Source organism: Antechinus flavipes, chromosome 4, assembly GCF_016432865.1.
Source record: "Antechinus flavipes isolate AdamAnt ecotype Samford, QLD, Australia chromosome 4, AdamAnt_v2, whole genome shotgun sequence".
Taxonomy (NCBI): Eukaryota; Metazoa; Chordata; class Mammalia; order Dasyuromorphia; family Dasyuridae; genus Antechinus; species Antechinus flavipes.
The window spans coordinates 168,204,895-168,221,186 of NC_067401.1; the positions used below are offsets into that span (position 1 = coordinate 168,204,895).

General features: G+C 38.9%; 1 protein-coding gene across 4 annotated transcripts in view; it reads left to right on the plus strand.

Moving 5' to 3' along the window:
- TBC1D16 (TBC1 domain family member 16) overlaps positions 1-14,654 on the plus strand; it is a 114,006-nt gene extending 99,352 nt beyond the window's left edge. For 3 of the 4 annotated variants that reach the window (XM_051995433.1, XM_051995434.1, XM_051995435.1), the window contains exons 7-13: positions 212-379; positions 1,078-1,226; positions 1,883-2,017; positions 2,878-3,064; positions 4,577-4,756; positions 7,384-7,530; positions 8,930-14,654. In XM_051995433.1, the coding sequence (XP_051851393.1) occupies positions 212-379; positions 1,078-1,226; positions 1,883-2,017; positions 2,878-3,064; positions 4,577-4,756; positions 7,384-7,530; positions 8,930-9,175 (1,212 nt within the window). In that variant the 3' untranslated portion in view covers positions 9,176-14,654. The remainder of the gene's footprint in view (positions 1-211; positions 380-1,077; positions 1,227-1,882; positions 2,018-2,877; positions 3,065-4,576; positions 4,757-7,383; positions 7,531-8,929) is intronic. The other variant, XM_051995436.1, reaches the window with a different exon arrangement.
- Positions 14,655-16,292: the final 1,638 nt, after the last annotated feature.

Sequence of the window (16,292 nt, forward strand, 5' to 3'; positions counted from 1 at the left end):
GGGAAAAGAGAACCAGAAAGGGGAAGACTATTTTAAGATGAAGGTACTTTTATTTTAATTGAATCTAATTACACTTGCCATTTAAGAGTTTGTATTCAGGAGACATCTCTTCTCCTTTCAGAAGACAGGGGCTTGTAAATCCTGGGAAAAGCTGGCTTTAAAAGCCAAGTGTTTGAGATGCTTATCTTTCCCCAGTTTTCCTCCTGTTCAGCAGGTCTCCATTGAAAAGACTTGTATGCAGTTCTCCATCCGACGTCCCAAGCTCCCTTCTTCAGAGACTCACCCAGAGGAGAATATGTACAAAAAACTGGATGTCTCCACCTGGCTTAACCACTTGAATGAATCTGGGCAGGTAGAAGAGGAATATAAGCTACGTAAGGTAAGGAACCAGGGATAGTAGTTTTGTTGATTTTGCTTAAGATGCAGAACTCCATGGGGTGGAATTGGGGGTGGGATAGGAGAATAGTAGAAGGAGCAGATGAGTCATAGGTGTACGTATCATCACCTATCAGGATTAATGCCTAAAAACCAGCTTAGCTACTTTCTGTCAAGAGTATCCATTACTAAGGGAGAAAAGTGGACTGGACACCTCTCTGCTCTGAGTGTTTGGCTGCCAACTTTCATCCATAAGATAAACTACACTTATCTTTTCCATTCCAGTTTACCTTATACTGTATAAGATAAACTAAATAAGGCAATGGAAACTCCTATTTAAAGAAAAACAAAAACTTAGAGTTTGGGGGATACTGTGTCTGCCTTTATAGAAAAGTTTGCAATGAACTGCAGCATTTCCAAGATCAGGGATTAGGCTATGACATGAGAACGACACATTAATCGGAGAGCTGCTCCAGGGGGGGTTATTGACATTGAAATGAGCCTGGTTTGTGTTTCGTATGGGAATAGAGAACCAGCACTTTCCCCTTCTAAACATGTGCAAATTGCTGAGGTTTGAATCAAGGCATCAGTTGTCAGGAGAATTCACCAAAGCCACCAAAACACAAATCTCTGGGGATTTGGGGGTTCTTTGAGCCGCTGTACTTTTATTGCCCCCTCCCCAACTTTTGCCGCTTCCTCCAGGCCATTTTCTTTGGAGGCATTGATGTGTCAATCCGGGGCGAGGTCTGGCCCTTCCTGCTGCGCTATTACAGCCATGAGTCCACATCGGAGGAGCGAGAGGCACTGAGGGCACAGAAGAGGAGGGAATACTCAGAGATCCAACAAAAAAGGTAACTGCAGAAGCCTCTGCTCTCTCACCACCCCCTCCTCTTCCTCCCCCACCACCCCCATGTCTTGCCCCTCAGGTGAAAATGTCATCTGGAAAGGCAATCTGAGGTGCAATTCAGCATTGATAATATTTTGTGACCCATGGTTTGTCTTTCAAAAATGGATGTCCTAGGAATCAGAGTGATAGAACTGGTTAAGTGCTGTCATTAGACTGAGCACTTCCACCTCAAAACAGGTGTCTTATTAACTCACATGTCAAGGCTTTGGAATTCTTTTTTCCCCAGACTTAACCAGGCACTAGTATTCTGAGCCCAACTAAAGAGTAGGGTGGGATCATTGGTTTTAAACCATTAACTGAGAATTAGAACAGCTGAATTTTGTTTTGTAATCTAGCTGTGTGATCTCCCAGAGGTAAGATTACCACTCTATCCCTGAACCTAATATAAAATGGGAGCCAAAGTTAGACCAAGAGCTAGGTGACACTGTAGTCCTTGGAGACTTCCCCAGCAAACCTTTTCTGCCACACAAAAGGAACTTAACAGGTACTGCTGTCATTCCAGTTGGAGATATAGAGAAACTGTCAGCTCTGTAAATGGGGAAATTGTAGAATAAGCTCAAATTCCAAGGTTTGCCATAACATGATGGTTTTCCTTTTGAGGCTTTCAATGACTCCAGAAGAACAGAGAGAATTCTGGCGCCATGTGCAGTTCACTGTTGACAAAGATGTGGTTCGGACAGACAGAAGCAATCAGTTCTTCCGAGGAGAGGACAACCCAAATGTGGAGAGCATGAGGTAATCTACCTCCTCCTTTCTACTATTTCCAAACAGAAAGCCAGGAATCCTAGGCTACATTCACAGGGCAGCACTTGGTAAAAAGTTACATCACTTCTCTGTTCCTTAGTTTCCCCATTTGAAAAATGGAAGAAAATAATTCTGACCTCCTCCTAGGATGTTAGGACAAACACAGTAGTTTTTTCACCATTCTTGGAAATCGGCATTATAGAAATAGTGGAATTATTAATGTGGTTTTAAAAGCTAAAATATTAAACAGCCCTCTATGCTCCTTTCCCAAAATTCACTGTAAATTCAATTCCCACAAAGCAGCTTTCTGATTAGAACATTGGCACTTTTTATAACTTTTTTCAATTGTAATTCCTGAATGCCCCAGCTTTTTTTCCTCATCTGTCAAATAGTCTTGTCATTCATATTCCCATTTAGTCATACAATATATAGCAATAGATCACCTTGCAGTAACAAAATTACCAGCACATACAAATTTCTACAAGCCTGCCCTTTTCACAAGTGTTCTGTACTTAGTTAAATTAAAATCTAGTGTGTGTTCTTCTTTATGCCTCTTAACACCCATAACTTTTTGTATAAGTGCCATGATATCATATAGTTGAACTGGGTAATCCGTCCCATAGATTCAGAAAGATGGTCAGTCCTATGTCTCTTGAATTGAGAGAACTCCTAAAAATTCAGTACCTGAAATCAAAGGACTAAAAATCATAGCTCTCTCCTCTCATTTCACTTGCTGAAATGGTGCTCAGAGTAGATAAAGATAGGAAGAGGACAAGGCAATAATTGAAACTCAACCTACCATTTGCAGTTGACTGATGTGCTCTTCTTAACTATTCCACTGTGTCCTCTAGGAGAATTTTGCTGAATTATGCGGTATACAATCCAACCATTGGCTACTCCCAGGGCATGTCAGACCTGGTGGCTCCCATCCTGGCTGAGGTTCTAGATGAATCAGATACCTTCTGGTGCTTCGTAGGTTTGATGCAGAACACGATCTTTGTCAGTTCTCCCCGAGATGAGGATATGGAAAAACAGCTGGTGAGACTCTGGCTACAAGGGTCTCAATCCTATGTCTTTGTGCATATGCATGTATACTGGATTATATTATTAGTCAGAGATGAACCTGTTGATGGTGTGGCTTCAGATGGTGTTTCAGGGCAACTGGGAACAATCACTGTGTAACCTTTCCACACTAATGATTAGTCTTATTAATCTTGCAACTAGAAAACTAAATCACAAAATATGGAGGTGAAAATTGGACTAAATAACCTGTAGGAGTTCTTCTTTGTTATAGATAAGAAATGCTTCTGGGTCTTTGTAACTAGCATACCAGCCTCCCCACCACAGCCCTTGTTCTCTCTTTCGTATACTCATACAGCTTTAGAAACAGCTATGATAATAGGCATATCTGGATAGAGTGATTTCCCCGCTCCTTTCTCCAACCCCTAAATTTAGCCATCTATTGGGGGAAAAGTAAAAGGGTTGTTGACAACAATTGCAGCATGAGTCACTCAACTACTGCAGGGTTTGGGATAGGGGTAAGTCCAAGGTGATTGTCCCTTGTCCCTTAAGGCTTTCTTGATCCTCAGTTCAACTGGACTCCAGCTGTGGATTGGAGGGAGCTTGACCTTATAGTCAACACTATCAGAAACAGAATGGAAATGCAATACTTCTGTCATGCATGGACACACAAATTTACTATGCATGTTTCTATGGGGATTTATTTTTCTTATCTATTCTTTTCTTCATCATCCTACACATCTGAGGTGATGTCAGGTTTCCAGGGTGCCTCACAAAGCCAGCACCTCACCAGGCAATTATCTGGTGTGATAGGTAGGATATAAAAGGGCCCCTGGCAGCACATGGCTTACAGTTCTTACAGGCCCACTAATCAGGCACTCACCAGAGATTGATTTTACAGAGGAGTCCTTGAAATCTGCAGCTACAGCTAGTAATGCTCAATCCTAAGTGCTGCCTAAAATAGCCTTTGGTCTTGTTCTGCGTCACAGCAAGGCTCTTAGCTGACATCCTACGTAGGGAAAGAGAATCCAGATACTCATGTGATATCCCTTCATTCATGATAATCATCTTGGAGATCAAGAGCAGAAATGAATTGAGATCACTATCTTGTAGTTGAGCCATCCTTAAGATGGAAAAAAAATGGTTGGCAATAGTATTTTAAAATGTTACCTACTTCGGTGGCTATCACAAGTGTTGCTATTTCTTATCAAAATAATTGTTAAGCTCCCAGTTTTGCAATTTGGGGGTAGTTGCCAAACAATGAGACTTATATATACTCTAGAGGCTGTTAAAAATCAAATTGACAGAGACACTTTCTCTACACCCTCAAAACAGAATACAAAGGAAATAGAAACATACAATAAGAGAGTTACATCACATGAATGGGTTCAAGAATAAGTACATTTCAAGAATGAGGGTCAAGAATAAATATATGATTGGTATATTCTCTCAAGGGCTTCTGAGAACAAACTAGAAGTAAAACCAGAGATGGTTTTGCTGTTGTTAAATGCTAGTGACTCTTGCTTCCAGCTATACCTTCGTGAGCTGCTTCGGCTGACCCACCTACGTTTTTACCAGCACCTTGTTTCTCTGGGGGAGGATGGTCTACAGATGCTTTTCTGCCACCGCTGGATCCTTCTGTGTTTTAAGCGAGAGTTTCCGGATGCAGAGGCGCTGCGCATGTGGGAAGCATGCTGGGCTCATTACCAGGTGAGCATGGGAGTCTGGAACAGCATGCTAAAGTTCATGGAGCAGCCAGCATGTTGTCACTCTATATTACAATCACATTTTTTGACGTCCTTTATCCATAAGGCATAAGTCAGACTACTCACAGGGCAGTTTTCCTAGTCTGACAGTGTGACTTCAGACCTTGCCTTTCAAATAACTGAAATCGATGCAAATTGTGCTCCTTACCATAATCTAGAGATGAGCTTGCTCTTACCACAAGTAGTCAATGGGGCATTGACATTGACCTAGGCAAAATAAATAACATTGCCACTGACCTAGGCAAAATATTATTTCCCCCCCAATTACATATAAAAACAATTTTTACATTCTTTTTCTCTCCCTCACTTCCCCTCACATGAGAAGGCAAGCAATTGACCGAGGTCATATATGTGTAGTCATCCAAAACACATTTCCTCATCTAATACAATAAATATTGATGGATTTAATCCACATAAAGCTGGGGGGAGGGGCAGTTTTGTAGTTTTTAAGACCATAAAAGGATCTTGACAAAAATAAGCTTGAGAACTGCTGAATTATGTCAGTCTAGCAGATGATTTTTTAAATTTATCAATCCCTTTCCCCCCAAAAAATTTATTCATCACTCTTTCCTGTACTTACTAATATCAATAAAAAGCTTATATCTGCTATCAGGGAGCCTAAAATACTATACTATAGTTTTTTTAAAGTTGTTTACTAATTTTTTTTTTTGCTAAGGCAATTGGGGTTAAGTGATTTGCCCAGGTCACACAGTTAGGAAATGTTACGTGCTTGAGGCCAGATTTGAACTCAGGTCCTCCTGATATCAGGGTTGGTGCTGTGCCATCTAGCTGCCTCACTTTTTTTTTTTAATGGTCCAGATTTTTCATGCCTGGATTAGCCATTTTTTCTGTGTCAATTTGCAGTCTTCTGCACTAGTGAAGAAGAGCACTGACATGGGTATTCCAAAACAGTGAAGGATCCAAAAATAATTTGCTTGTCTTTGAAAAACATTTTTATAACATCATATATATCATCATAAATAGTCTGTTTAGGCTAACAGTAAGTTTTCTATGGCTTGTAGACTTCACTCACTAAACTCAACTACTTGGAGAAATTTTCTCTTTAAATCCAGTATAGAATTTCAAAAGAGCTACCCATTCAGTTAATACTTTATCAACTGTCATTTTGATGGTGGACCTATACCTTGTGCTTGTATGCCAGATTGAGTTAAAAATCAAGCGCCTCCTTGAAGAAACAGACAAATGTAGAATATAAGATAGTTAAGAAGGGATACTTAAGAAGGGCAGTTGAGGATCAAGAGCAATTATTCCAGATTCAGCAGATCTGGTTTTGAATCTTGTCTCCTCAATAATTATTGCCTTGTGATCTTGGACAAAATATTTTACCTTCTCATCTTGTAAAATGAGGAGACTAGATCAGAGATCTCAGACACAGCCTTGAAATTGAAAGTTCACTTTGGTCAAAAATTGCATTCATAACCAGTATCATATCATAATCAGTATGATGGGACAGGGTATCCAGGAAGCCCTGGACTTGAAGCCTGCCTCAGGCACTAGGTGTATGAACCTTAACTTCTCTGATCTATCCTCCTGAGGACCTGCCTAGCTTCCTTTTTCTCTACCTGGATCTTCAGTGTTCACTGTCAGAAGCAGGAGACTAAACACTGATTTTCCAATCCTTCTCATCCCTCCTTTTGGGTCAGGAAGCCAGTATGTACCACAGAAACTGAGATCTCAGCCATCTATTCAAGAAGTATAACATAGTTAAGATGCCATGATCACTTCCTATAATCTTTTAGCATATAACTGGAAATGATAAAACATAATAAAAAACTTTTCTGTAAAGTAAACTTCTCAAGGAGGTGGAGTAGTGGGGGGTGGGGGAAGTGCTGAATTTGAAATCTGAAGCTTATGTTCATTCTGCCTCTTACTACCCATGTGACCACAGGCAAATTGCTTTAGTCTCTGAGGCCTTTCTTGATTTTTTTGATTTGTAAAATTAGGGGGTTGAATCTGATGATGTTTTGGGTCCCTAAATGTCCCAAAGCCAAGTGAATCCCATAGCTAGAGTGAAATTAGGTTTTCAGACCTTAAGAGAAAAAGATGTTAAATCAGGTGAAATGCACTTATTGGCTTTAGAGCTCTGCTCTCCATTTCCATTAAGGGTAGAACAAAATACCATAAAATGCAGCCAGAGATTTAGATTGGACATAGGGAAAACCTTTTGAACATAATAGACTTTGATTGGTAGGTAACTATAGATTTTGGAGTCTTTTTCATGTAGGGTCATTATAGAAAAGTGAATAGTCATATGTATAGATGAGTACAGTCAGGTTAGAAACAGGAAAGTAGAATACTTGATCTGATAGTACTTTTAATACCTTCACCCTGTGGATATTTGGACCCTACCTTTAGTATGGTATTGTTCAGTACATTTTCAAATAAAGGCCTCTTTAACAAGAAATCCTAAACTGTCACAGACTCAGCATGACATCAGAATATGGTTCCTTAGCCAGAAGAAACCTGAGGCCACTGGGATGTCTCCTAAGGTATCTACAAAACAACAATGACTCATATTCTACCTTCAGCCTTCTCTCCCTCCCTCTGTAGACAGACTACTTCCATCTCTTCATCTGTGTGGCCATTGTGGTGATCTATGGTGATGATGTCATTGAACAACAACTGGCCACTGACCAGATGCTTCTGCACTTTGGAAATCTGGCCATGCACATGAATGGGGAACTTGTACTCAGGAAGGTGAGGCTTCAAAAATATTTTTATCCTCCCTTGTTATCCATCTTTCTTCGGAGAAATTCTGCTCTCAAGACTTCTACAAGTCATCACCCCGAAGCTACTCTGTAACAACTAGTACAGTTGCTCCATTACTCATCATGGATTTATGTCCCTGTTAGATCATTAAACAACTGAAAATTACTCTTACATGGTCTAGAGAAAATAGTAAATTATAATAATAATGATAGGTAATATAATATAATAATGGAACATATTGTGTGCCAGGCACTGTTAATCTTTTCAGCAACCCTGAGAGGTAGTGGTGATGTCTTTTCTTTTTACAAATAAGGAAACTGAGGCAAACATAGATTAAGTGACTTGCCTGAGGCCACGTCTTGTCTAAGGCCAGATTTCAGTCTAGATCTTCTAGACTCTTGGCCCAGCACTGCACCACTTTGCAATTACTTTAATGCAATATAGCATTATAAAGATCAAGTTGTCTTGGACTGGACAGGAGCAGATTATTAGAGCAGGTAAATGCAGTCTCATCACTAATCCAAGAGGTAATGTTTTACATCAAAAATTAGAAAGACTAGAGAAGAGATTAATATACATCTTGGTCCTCTCCCCAGACTGGCTCTATAGAAACACTAATTTCTCAATCTTTTGTACATCTTTACAGAAGTTCCAGTGGTGCCAGGCTCCTTGGCTTCTGTTAATGGAATAAATAAGTATGGATTTGCAACTGTTCTAAGGTATAGTGTAGAAAGAGGTACCAAGAAGCCTTGTGGAAAGAGCTCCAAAGGAGTCAATGAATGAAAGGAGGCGAAGGAAGTGCTAGGGAAAGGTCATGCCAAGTGAGGATAAAGCTGCAAGTGCAGTTTAACTCATTGTCCCCTAAGTCTATTATGAGGTCAGCCTTCTGAAAAAAGCTTTAACTTTGTCTTTTACGTTGCATATGAAGACTATGTACTTGGATTGTGAGACTTGAGGCTATGGACTTGGACTAGGACCTGACCAAGAGTCAAGAACTAGTTCTGACCTTACTAGCAGTGTGTCCTAGGCCAACGTCCCTTTGTTTCTCTGACCTTCAGCTTCCTTATCTGTAAAACCAGCCATTTATCAGAGTTATTGAAGAAAGCCTTAAAGCACTACATCAATGTGAATTGTTACCATTTTATTATATTGCCATTATTACTAATAATAATAAAACCTGCTTTGTGTAGGTCATTTATAGGTACAATAACTGAGAACCCTTGTCCCAAAGCAAGATCAGACCAATATCTACAACCATACTGAAATTTTTTGCAGTCCAAGAGTTTCATCATTGCTGAATAGAAAAGCCATTATCCACCTGGCCCTCTGGGTTTCCTCAACAGGTTTCCTTTGGTGTTCCTATATCACTTGTTCTCTTTCTCTACAGGCGAGGAGTTTGCTCTATCAATTTCGCCTCTTGCCCCGGATCCCATGTAGTCTACATGACCTCTGTAAACTCTGTGGGACAGGCATGTGGGATAGTGGTTATATCCCTGCTGTGGAGTGTACCGGGCACCACCCTGAATCTGAGAGTTGTCCCTATGGTGGGACAGTGGAGGAACCTTCTCCAAAATCTGCCAGTGAAGGCAAGAAGGGCCCAAAGACTCGAGAGGTCTTCAGCTTCCGCAAATAGGACCAATCCATAGAGCTGGAGAGAGATTGGAGGGGATGTTTCTAGGGGAAATGTCTAATTCAGGGCCATCAGAATTAGATAAGGGTATAGGGTATGAGAAAAGAATAAGCAGTGTTTACCAAAAATATCATGGAAAAATGGAGAATAAATTTTTCTTTTTTAATGGCAGCATCAGAAACCAGGAGAAATAGGAATGAAGATGTGACCACCAACTCAAAGAAAATTCAACAGAATGACAGAATAAGGTAGCAGAAGGACCTGTCTTTCCTGTTTGAACTGAGGAGTAATTTTCAGAATAATCCACACCCCCATCACTGACCAGATTAATTAGCAACTAAACTTCAAACATGGGAAGACAGATAATAAGGAAAACCAAGCAAGCTCAGCTTTCTATATTGGAAAGCATATGGGTTAAGAGCAGTCCTCTTTTATATATATATCATGCACAAATTTTCTTTCTTGAAACCAAAACCTACTGCCTAAGTGACTTCCAGCCTGAGCCATAACAGTTGTCACTAAAAATAGCCCAGTTGATTTGGGGATACTGAGACAGTGTAGGACTTGGAGAGTTTGTGACTTTACAGATATACCACGAGCTTTTTATACTTCCTCATATCTAAAAGAAACTGCCTCCTCTTGAGTCTAAGCAATAGGCTTCTAGAGAATGTATGATTCATCTCATTTGGCTTCTTTCACAGAGCTAACAGGTTTTCTACATAAGAGTTTTGCCTGCTTCACTGCTTAATTCCGCCACTATAGTAGCCAAATGGTGTTTGAATGAGTAAGAGTATCTTGTGTGATTGTATGTGTGTCTATATGAGTCGTGAAAAAAAGAGAATTCATTTAAGGGGAATGACAGCTCTCTTTGAGTGTCCTCCTCAAAAGTATTTGCCTACTGCTGGGTGTGATCCTGACTTTCAAATAGCCAAATATTGTCACATAGTATTTAGTATTTAGGACTGCCTCCATTTCCTGTGTCCTCCCAATCCATTTATTCCTAGTATAAAAAGATTGGGCTATATGTCCATGCTAGAATTTGGCTGTAAAATGGTATAACCTATGAGAATTCTTTTGGTCATCCTGAAAAGAAATAAGAGTGCCAAGTCCCTTCACTGAAAAACTTTGCTTGAAATGGTGGACAAGCAGACCTCATTCCTCATTGATGCTTTAGGTTTCTGAATTCTTTCCAAGCACTCCAGCTTATGAATAAAGTCTTTTTTTCTACTCCTAGTTATATGAATTGAAAGGTTAAGCTGAATTGTATCATTTTAAAAGATCCTTATCAGCAATAAAGATGAAGCTACCAGCTGCTTTGCTTTTCATCACACTCCACATTCCTGAAGTCCAAAATCCACTAGAGAAGGGATCTTAAGACTAAAGGCTGAAATTAAACCAAAATTTCAAGTTTTTCTCCCAGAACTTTTCTGGACATACTGTTTTAGAATCATCAGATCTGGATAAGCCTTTATCACCATTGGGGAATATGAGTCTGGGAGTGTTGCAGGTGAACTTTTCTGTAGGAGAGAGGACACACCAATTATCTTTATTTTGTACTAGAAAATTCCCATAAGACATATTACTGCTGAAGAATATTGATTTAAATTACCTGTCAACTTCTCAGGGAGGTTTGAGAGATAGAAACACGAAAGCAGTTCAACTATATTCCTTGTCTACTGCCATTGTCCAGAGAAGAGAGAATCCTTGATCATGCAATAATTGGTTCACCTTCCAACTATTTTGGTTTTCCCTACAAACACAAAGGCTCCCTTCATAATTTGGATCCCTACCTCTTTTCCCCTTATCCTTCTAAGGAGCACTTGTTTGTATTGGTACCATGTGCCTTCAAACTGCTGCCTTCCATACAGCTGCAGGTTTCCAGTGACCCAGTGATGGAAGAGGCTTGTTGGTATGCCCAGACGGAAAGTATTCATTCTGAATTCTGCCAACTTCTCCACAACCATAACCACAGAACTCCATTCTCTATAACCACCCAAACCAGCTGGCTGTTTCCCATTAAGGGAATGGAAATAAAGCGCCATCTGCTGCCTGCCTTTGTCATTACCACGTGGTTTACACTCTTTAGCCCTCGTGGGGTGGGGTGGGGTGGTTAGCCCACTGAAATTTTAGCCTCCCTGCAAAACAGCAAGGGTCTGTGAAATCACTGCTGTGTCAAGCTCAGCAGGTTTGCCTAGAAAACATTCTTAATATTTGCTGCTATCGAGAGGCCTATGGAAAAGCTCCTCTCATACAACTTCCTTGATCTGGATACAATTAGGAGTAAACCAGTCAAAAACCCTGGAGCAGCTGTTGCCCTACGATTATTCCCAACCAGCAAAAATCATTAGAGTGATAATTCAGTCATTAGACTTCTAGCCTTTGCACCATCAGAATGTGCAAATAGGGGTTAAGAAGCCCTCTATTCTCAGTAATGTAGCTTATTTAACTCATTTTTTAAATGTAGCTTAATTTTATTGGTTGCCTTGTGCGTGTATGCGCATACTTAAAAAATTTCAAAGCATTCAAGCCCCACTAATTTCTGCCATTGATGTTACATGAATTTCTTTCAAGGCCCCTGGGAAAAGAATTGTAACCTTTGATGTATGTGAGGAAGGGTATACTGATGCAGAGGAGTAGAAATTTTATAGCAAAGAGAGTGTTTCTATGAAATCTGATTTACCATGCTGTTCAGGAAGCCCAAATTGATGACACTTGAATGGTGAAGATCTAGAAGGATGGGAAAAGAATATTGCTGAGTTAAGGACTTTGCATTCAAAACAAAGTCATCTTGTTCCTGAGAAAGTCTTTAAATTTGTTATGTTGGGTACGCTGCTTGAGTTTTTATTCTAAGCTAGAGAAACTCAAACCTGAAGTCACGACACTTAGGTCTCTGGTTTCCCTGTGAAAAGGTAGTAAATCTCTAATAGGTTTTTCTCAGGGAATGTTAATAGCAGATCCTTCACTAAAGGCTTTTTTGGGAAGTCCAAATAATCTTTTGTTGGCAAAGTTGTGAAAATGCAGTTGGAACTCCATAGTCTCTGAAGTTTTATGATTCTGTTAATTGCAAATTATTTCAATGGAATGCCTAATTTATTATATTGAAAATTGAATAAGATAAGGGTCATATAGATTTTTCTGTTTTGTTTGGAACATTGTCATAAGGATTGATAAGATAGCTGCTGTGTTGTCCAGAGGATATGGGAAAAAGAAAGGATATGATAGGATGATCATGATGTATGGAGGGCTTACATTCAAGTGAATGATTTGCTATATTATCACCCATGCTCTGTAAATCTAATTCACTTGCTCTCATTCCAATTTTATACCAGGCAACATTTGACTATAAAATTCTGGGCAATTCCAGAGCAAGCCTATATAAATATTGATGGGAATAAAGAAGTTAGAAAAGGACCTGAGTTTTCTAGGTCTATGTAGATTCTTTAATATCTTTTTAAATAACAAGCTATTGATGCAACTGGGATCAATCTCATTCTTGTAAGATTAGCACTTCACTGATAAAACAAAAAGCGAAGTCCAGTCTGAATAAGCAATTAGGAATATTCATAAATAAGAATGGCTCAGAATTATGTGAGATTTATTTTTGAAACATAAATCATTCTGAAATAATAGGCCACAGAATTAATGTTTGGGACAAGAGAAAACTGAGAAGCTTAGGAAGAGAGAAAAAAGAAAAAAATGGCTCATAGTTATTTATGTCATTAAAATATAAGGGCACTTAGAATCCTACCTTCCTGCCCGCAACTGTCAGTGGACATTAGCAGGGCTGCCCTGAACTTAGATGAGTCACAGAGAATGAAGTATCCCATTTGCAGTTCACAGGTCTCCTCAGGCTCTCGCTTGCTTTGTAAATCCAGTAGTGACTGGTTAGTTCTTGGATTGGGAATGAATTCTCTTTTGCAGTACTAAAGGAAGAACCTGAACAAGTTCCTCAGGCAAGTGATAGACTCTCCTTTTGTTGGAGAACTTTACCATACTGCTGAATCTAAAACCTGACTGTCTGTATTCAGCCTCAGAAGGTGGCAATTCTTAAATTGAAGCCAAAAGGACTGTTATTTTGTTTTATTTTTAAACATAAGAATTATAATTTTTTAAAATAACTTTTTATTGATAGAACCCATGCCAGGGTAATTTTTTTAACAGCATTATCCCTTGCATTCACTTCTGTTCCGATTTTTCCCCTTCCTCCCTCCACCCCATTCTCTAGATGACAAGCAGTCCTTTACATGTTGAATACGTTACAGTATATCCTAGATACAATATATGTGTGCAGAGCTGAACAGTTTTCTTGTTGCACAGGGAGAATTGAATTCAGAAGGTAGAAATAACCTGGGAAGAAAAACAAAAATGCAAGCAGTTTATATTCATAAACATAAGAATTATAAACAGTATTCATCATGACTTCCACTTTACAAAGAAGGCTGGTTGACATTGGTGTTAGTGGAAATGGGTGTAAGAGACATTTGTGTCTGGAGCCAAAAGAATTTTTTTTGGAAATCTAACCCTCCACCTTAGTATGTGATTTTACCTTGAGATGCATATCACCTTTTTGCTTCAGCTTTCTCTCTAAAACCATTTCATAACTTCCTTCTGCTCTTTCCTTCCTTGAAACATATTCATCCTTTATAGGGATGTGTTATAATAAATAAGTTTAAAGTATTAACTGCTTCAATTGTACTGTTGAAAACTGTACAAGATTATGATTTCAGAACTTGTGATGCTATAAATTGGATAGATGGATGTTCTTACTGTATACCATTGTACTAAGTTCTGAAGATATGAATAAAGATAGATCTTTATTCTAGAATTACATTCCAATTGGGGAGTGTCACTTTGGAACACTTTAGGTCCAAAAGTTGGATGAAGAATCTGCCCAAAGGGGCCCAATACTATTAACAGACCTTGTCAAAGAACAATGGCAGACTTGATTTGGCCTCACAGTGGGAGGATGGGAGTAGCAAGGTGCTTGGAACTGTTCTAAAATAGTGATCCAAGAGAGGTCCTCACCAATTAGGAGGTAGGGTCCTTTAAGAGATGAAAGGGACTTTAGAGATCTTCTCTGTTCAACCCCCTCATTTTAGAAGATGAGGAAATAAGTCTGAAGGGAAGCCAGTTAGGAAACCTGGATTTAGAACCCAGTAGCAAGTAGTTAAAGAGTATTTGTTGTAATTTGAGATGAATTGAACTTATGTTCAATGTGGACAACTAGTGCTTTAAAGTAAGATTGAAGTCTTGACTTCCAGTCACTGGAGCTTCAGTTATTAATTGGTCAAATCTAAGTACAATTATCCATTCCTCTGGTTTGAGCATAACTTAACAGTGAGATATTATGACTAGAACATTCATTTAGTCCTGTTTTGGGTCTGGTGAAATGATGTAATCATTTTCATTCTCTGTGAAGTCAGATTGTTCTAGATCTTTGTAATCTCTAGATCTCCGATCTAAATTCAAATTCTAAGTTGGACATGTAATAATTTGTGACTATACAAATTAATTGTTCATCTTTCTGATATTCTCTTCATTGAAAAATGTAATACTTGTACTACTTCCCTTGCAGGGTCATTGTGAGAAAATCACTTTGCAAATCTTTAAAGCACTATATAAAGTTATTCTCCTGATATCTATTCCATTACCCTTTTATGACAACATTGTCTCACAGCACAGCTTTGAACTCTATTCTAGCAATTTCCTAAACATTGCTAATATTTAAAGCAAATGTTTTACTATTTTTGTAGTTTCCTAACCTTCCTTTCCCCCCACCCCTTAGTTCATTGTATTAAGTAACTGTTTAAATCATGCCTGATTTTTCAGTGCTCCCAGTTGTCAGATTTCACAGTTCATAAAACTCAAAAATGAATGGAAAGAAGAGATAAAGCAATGTAATGATCATGGAGAGTGACAATAATATATATAAAGAGCTGGAAATTATTAGTTGAGATCAGAAGTCCACCAAGCAAGTAGCCCTTGGTCTTGCTCAGCAGGGAAGTGACTTAAGCAAAATACCTTCCTGGCCCTCAGTATCTCCATCTGTAAAATGAGAGGGTTAGGTCCTGAAATCTCTGAGGTTCTCTACAGTTTTTGCTATTCCATGATTCTACAGGAGTGGGAAAAAGTGCAAGATGATCCCTTGAAAAGTAAGCAGAAATAGCCATCCTTCCTGACTTGTGAGGGCTAGGCAGGCTGGGGGAGTTCATAGGTAGGCTGACTCCCATTTGCTTGCTATGATTCTGCAAGCTTTTTTCATCTAAGTCAATAACAAATGATTTTTGGTCTTGGGTGCTTTAAGGAAATAATCTATGAGGATGGGAAGGGAAGCTAAAGGAGGACAGCTGCATAAACTCCCAGCAGAGTATTAATGAAATAGCTCAGTTGTCTCACTAGGAAAAAGACTCATTAAACTTTGAAGAGCCATAAGTCTTGTTCTTAGTTCCTTCTCTAGAATCTGGAAAAAACTATTTTGTTGGACCTCTATAGCCTCAGCTCCAGTTTCAAGAAAGATCTGAACATCATATTTGTGATTATTTTATTTAGAAGCAAACCAGGTTAATATGCCTCTTAGAAGGTTTTTTGTTTTGTTTTGCTTTGGTTTTTTTAAAGAGGGATTGAGTTTAAGTGGAATCTCAGCTATTTTCTATTGCATTTGCAGAAAACAGTAGCTTAAATAGAAAACTAAAGAATTATCAAATGAGAATTTGTGTTGAAGGATATACCTACACTCAGAATTATCAGAATGCTGTTGGATATGGCTTTGGAGCCTAGTTGAAAAACACCTGCAATACAGAAGGCGCTTAAAAAAAAAAAAAAAACACTCAAGACTTTCAGAGCTCTAATAGGTGGGCATTTTCTGGTTTCAAATCTAGCTCTTCCCACCAAGCTGCAACCTGATTTAATCCCAATGGTTATAAGATTAAAAAACTTGGCTTCTTTACATAGGTGTAGAACAAACATTCCAGGGTTGGCTGGCCAGGTATCCATAATATGTTCAACTTCTAGAAGCAATAGGTTATTACATTTCTTTAACAAAGAGGTTTTTAAAAATCCAATGACCTGGTCCCTTGGGAAAAGTAGCTGCTCTATCACACTTACACTGTTTTTAAAGCAT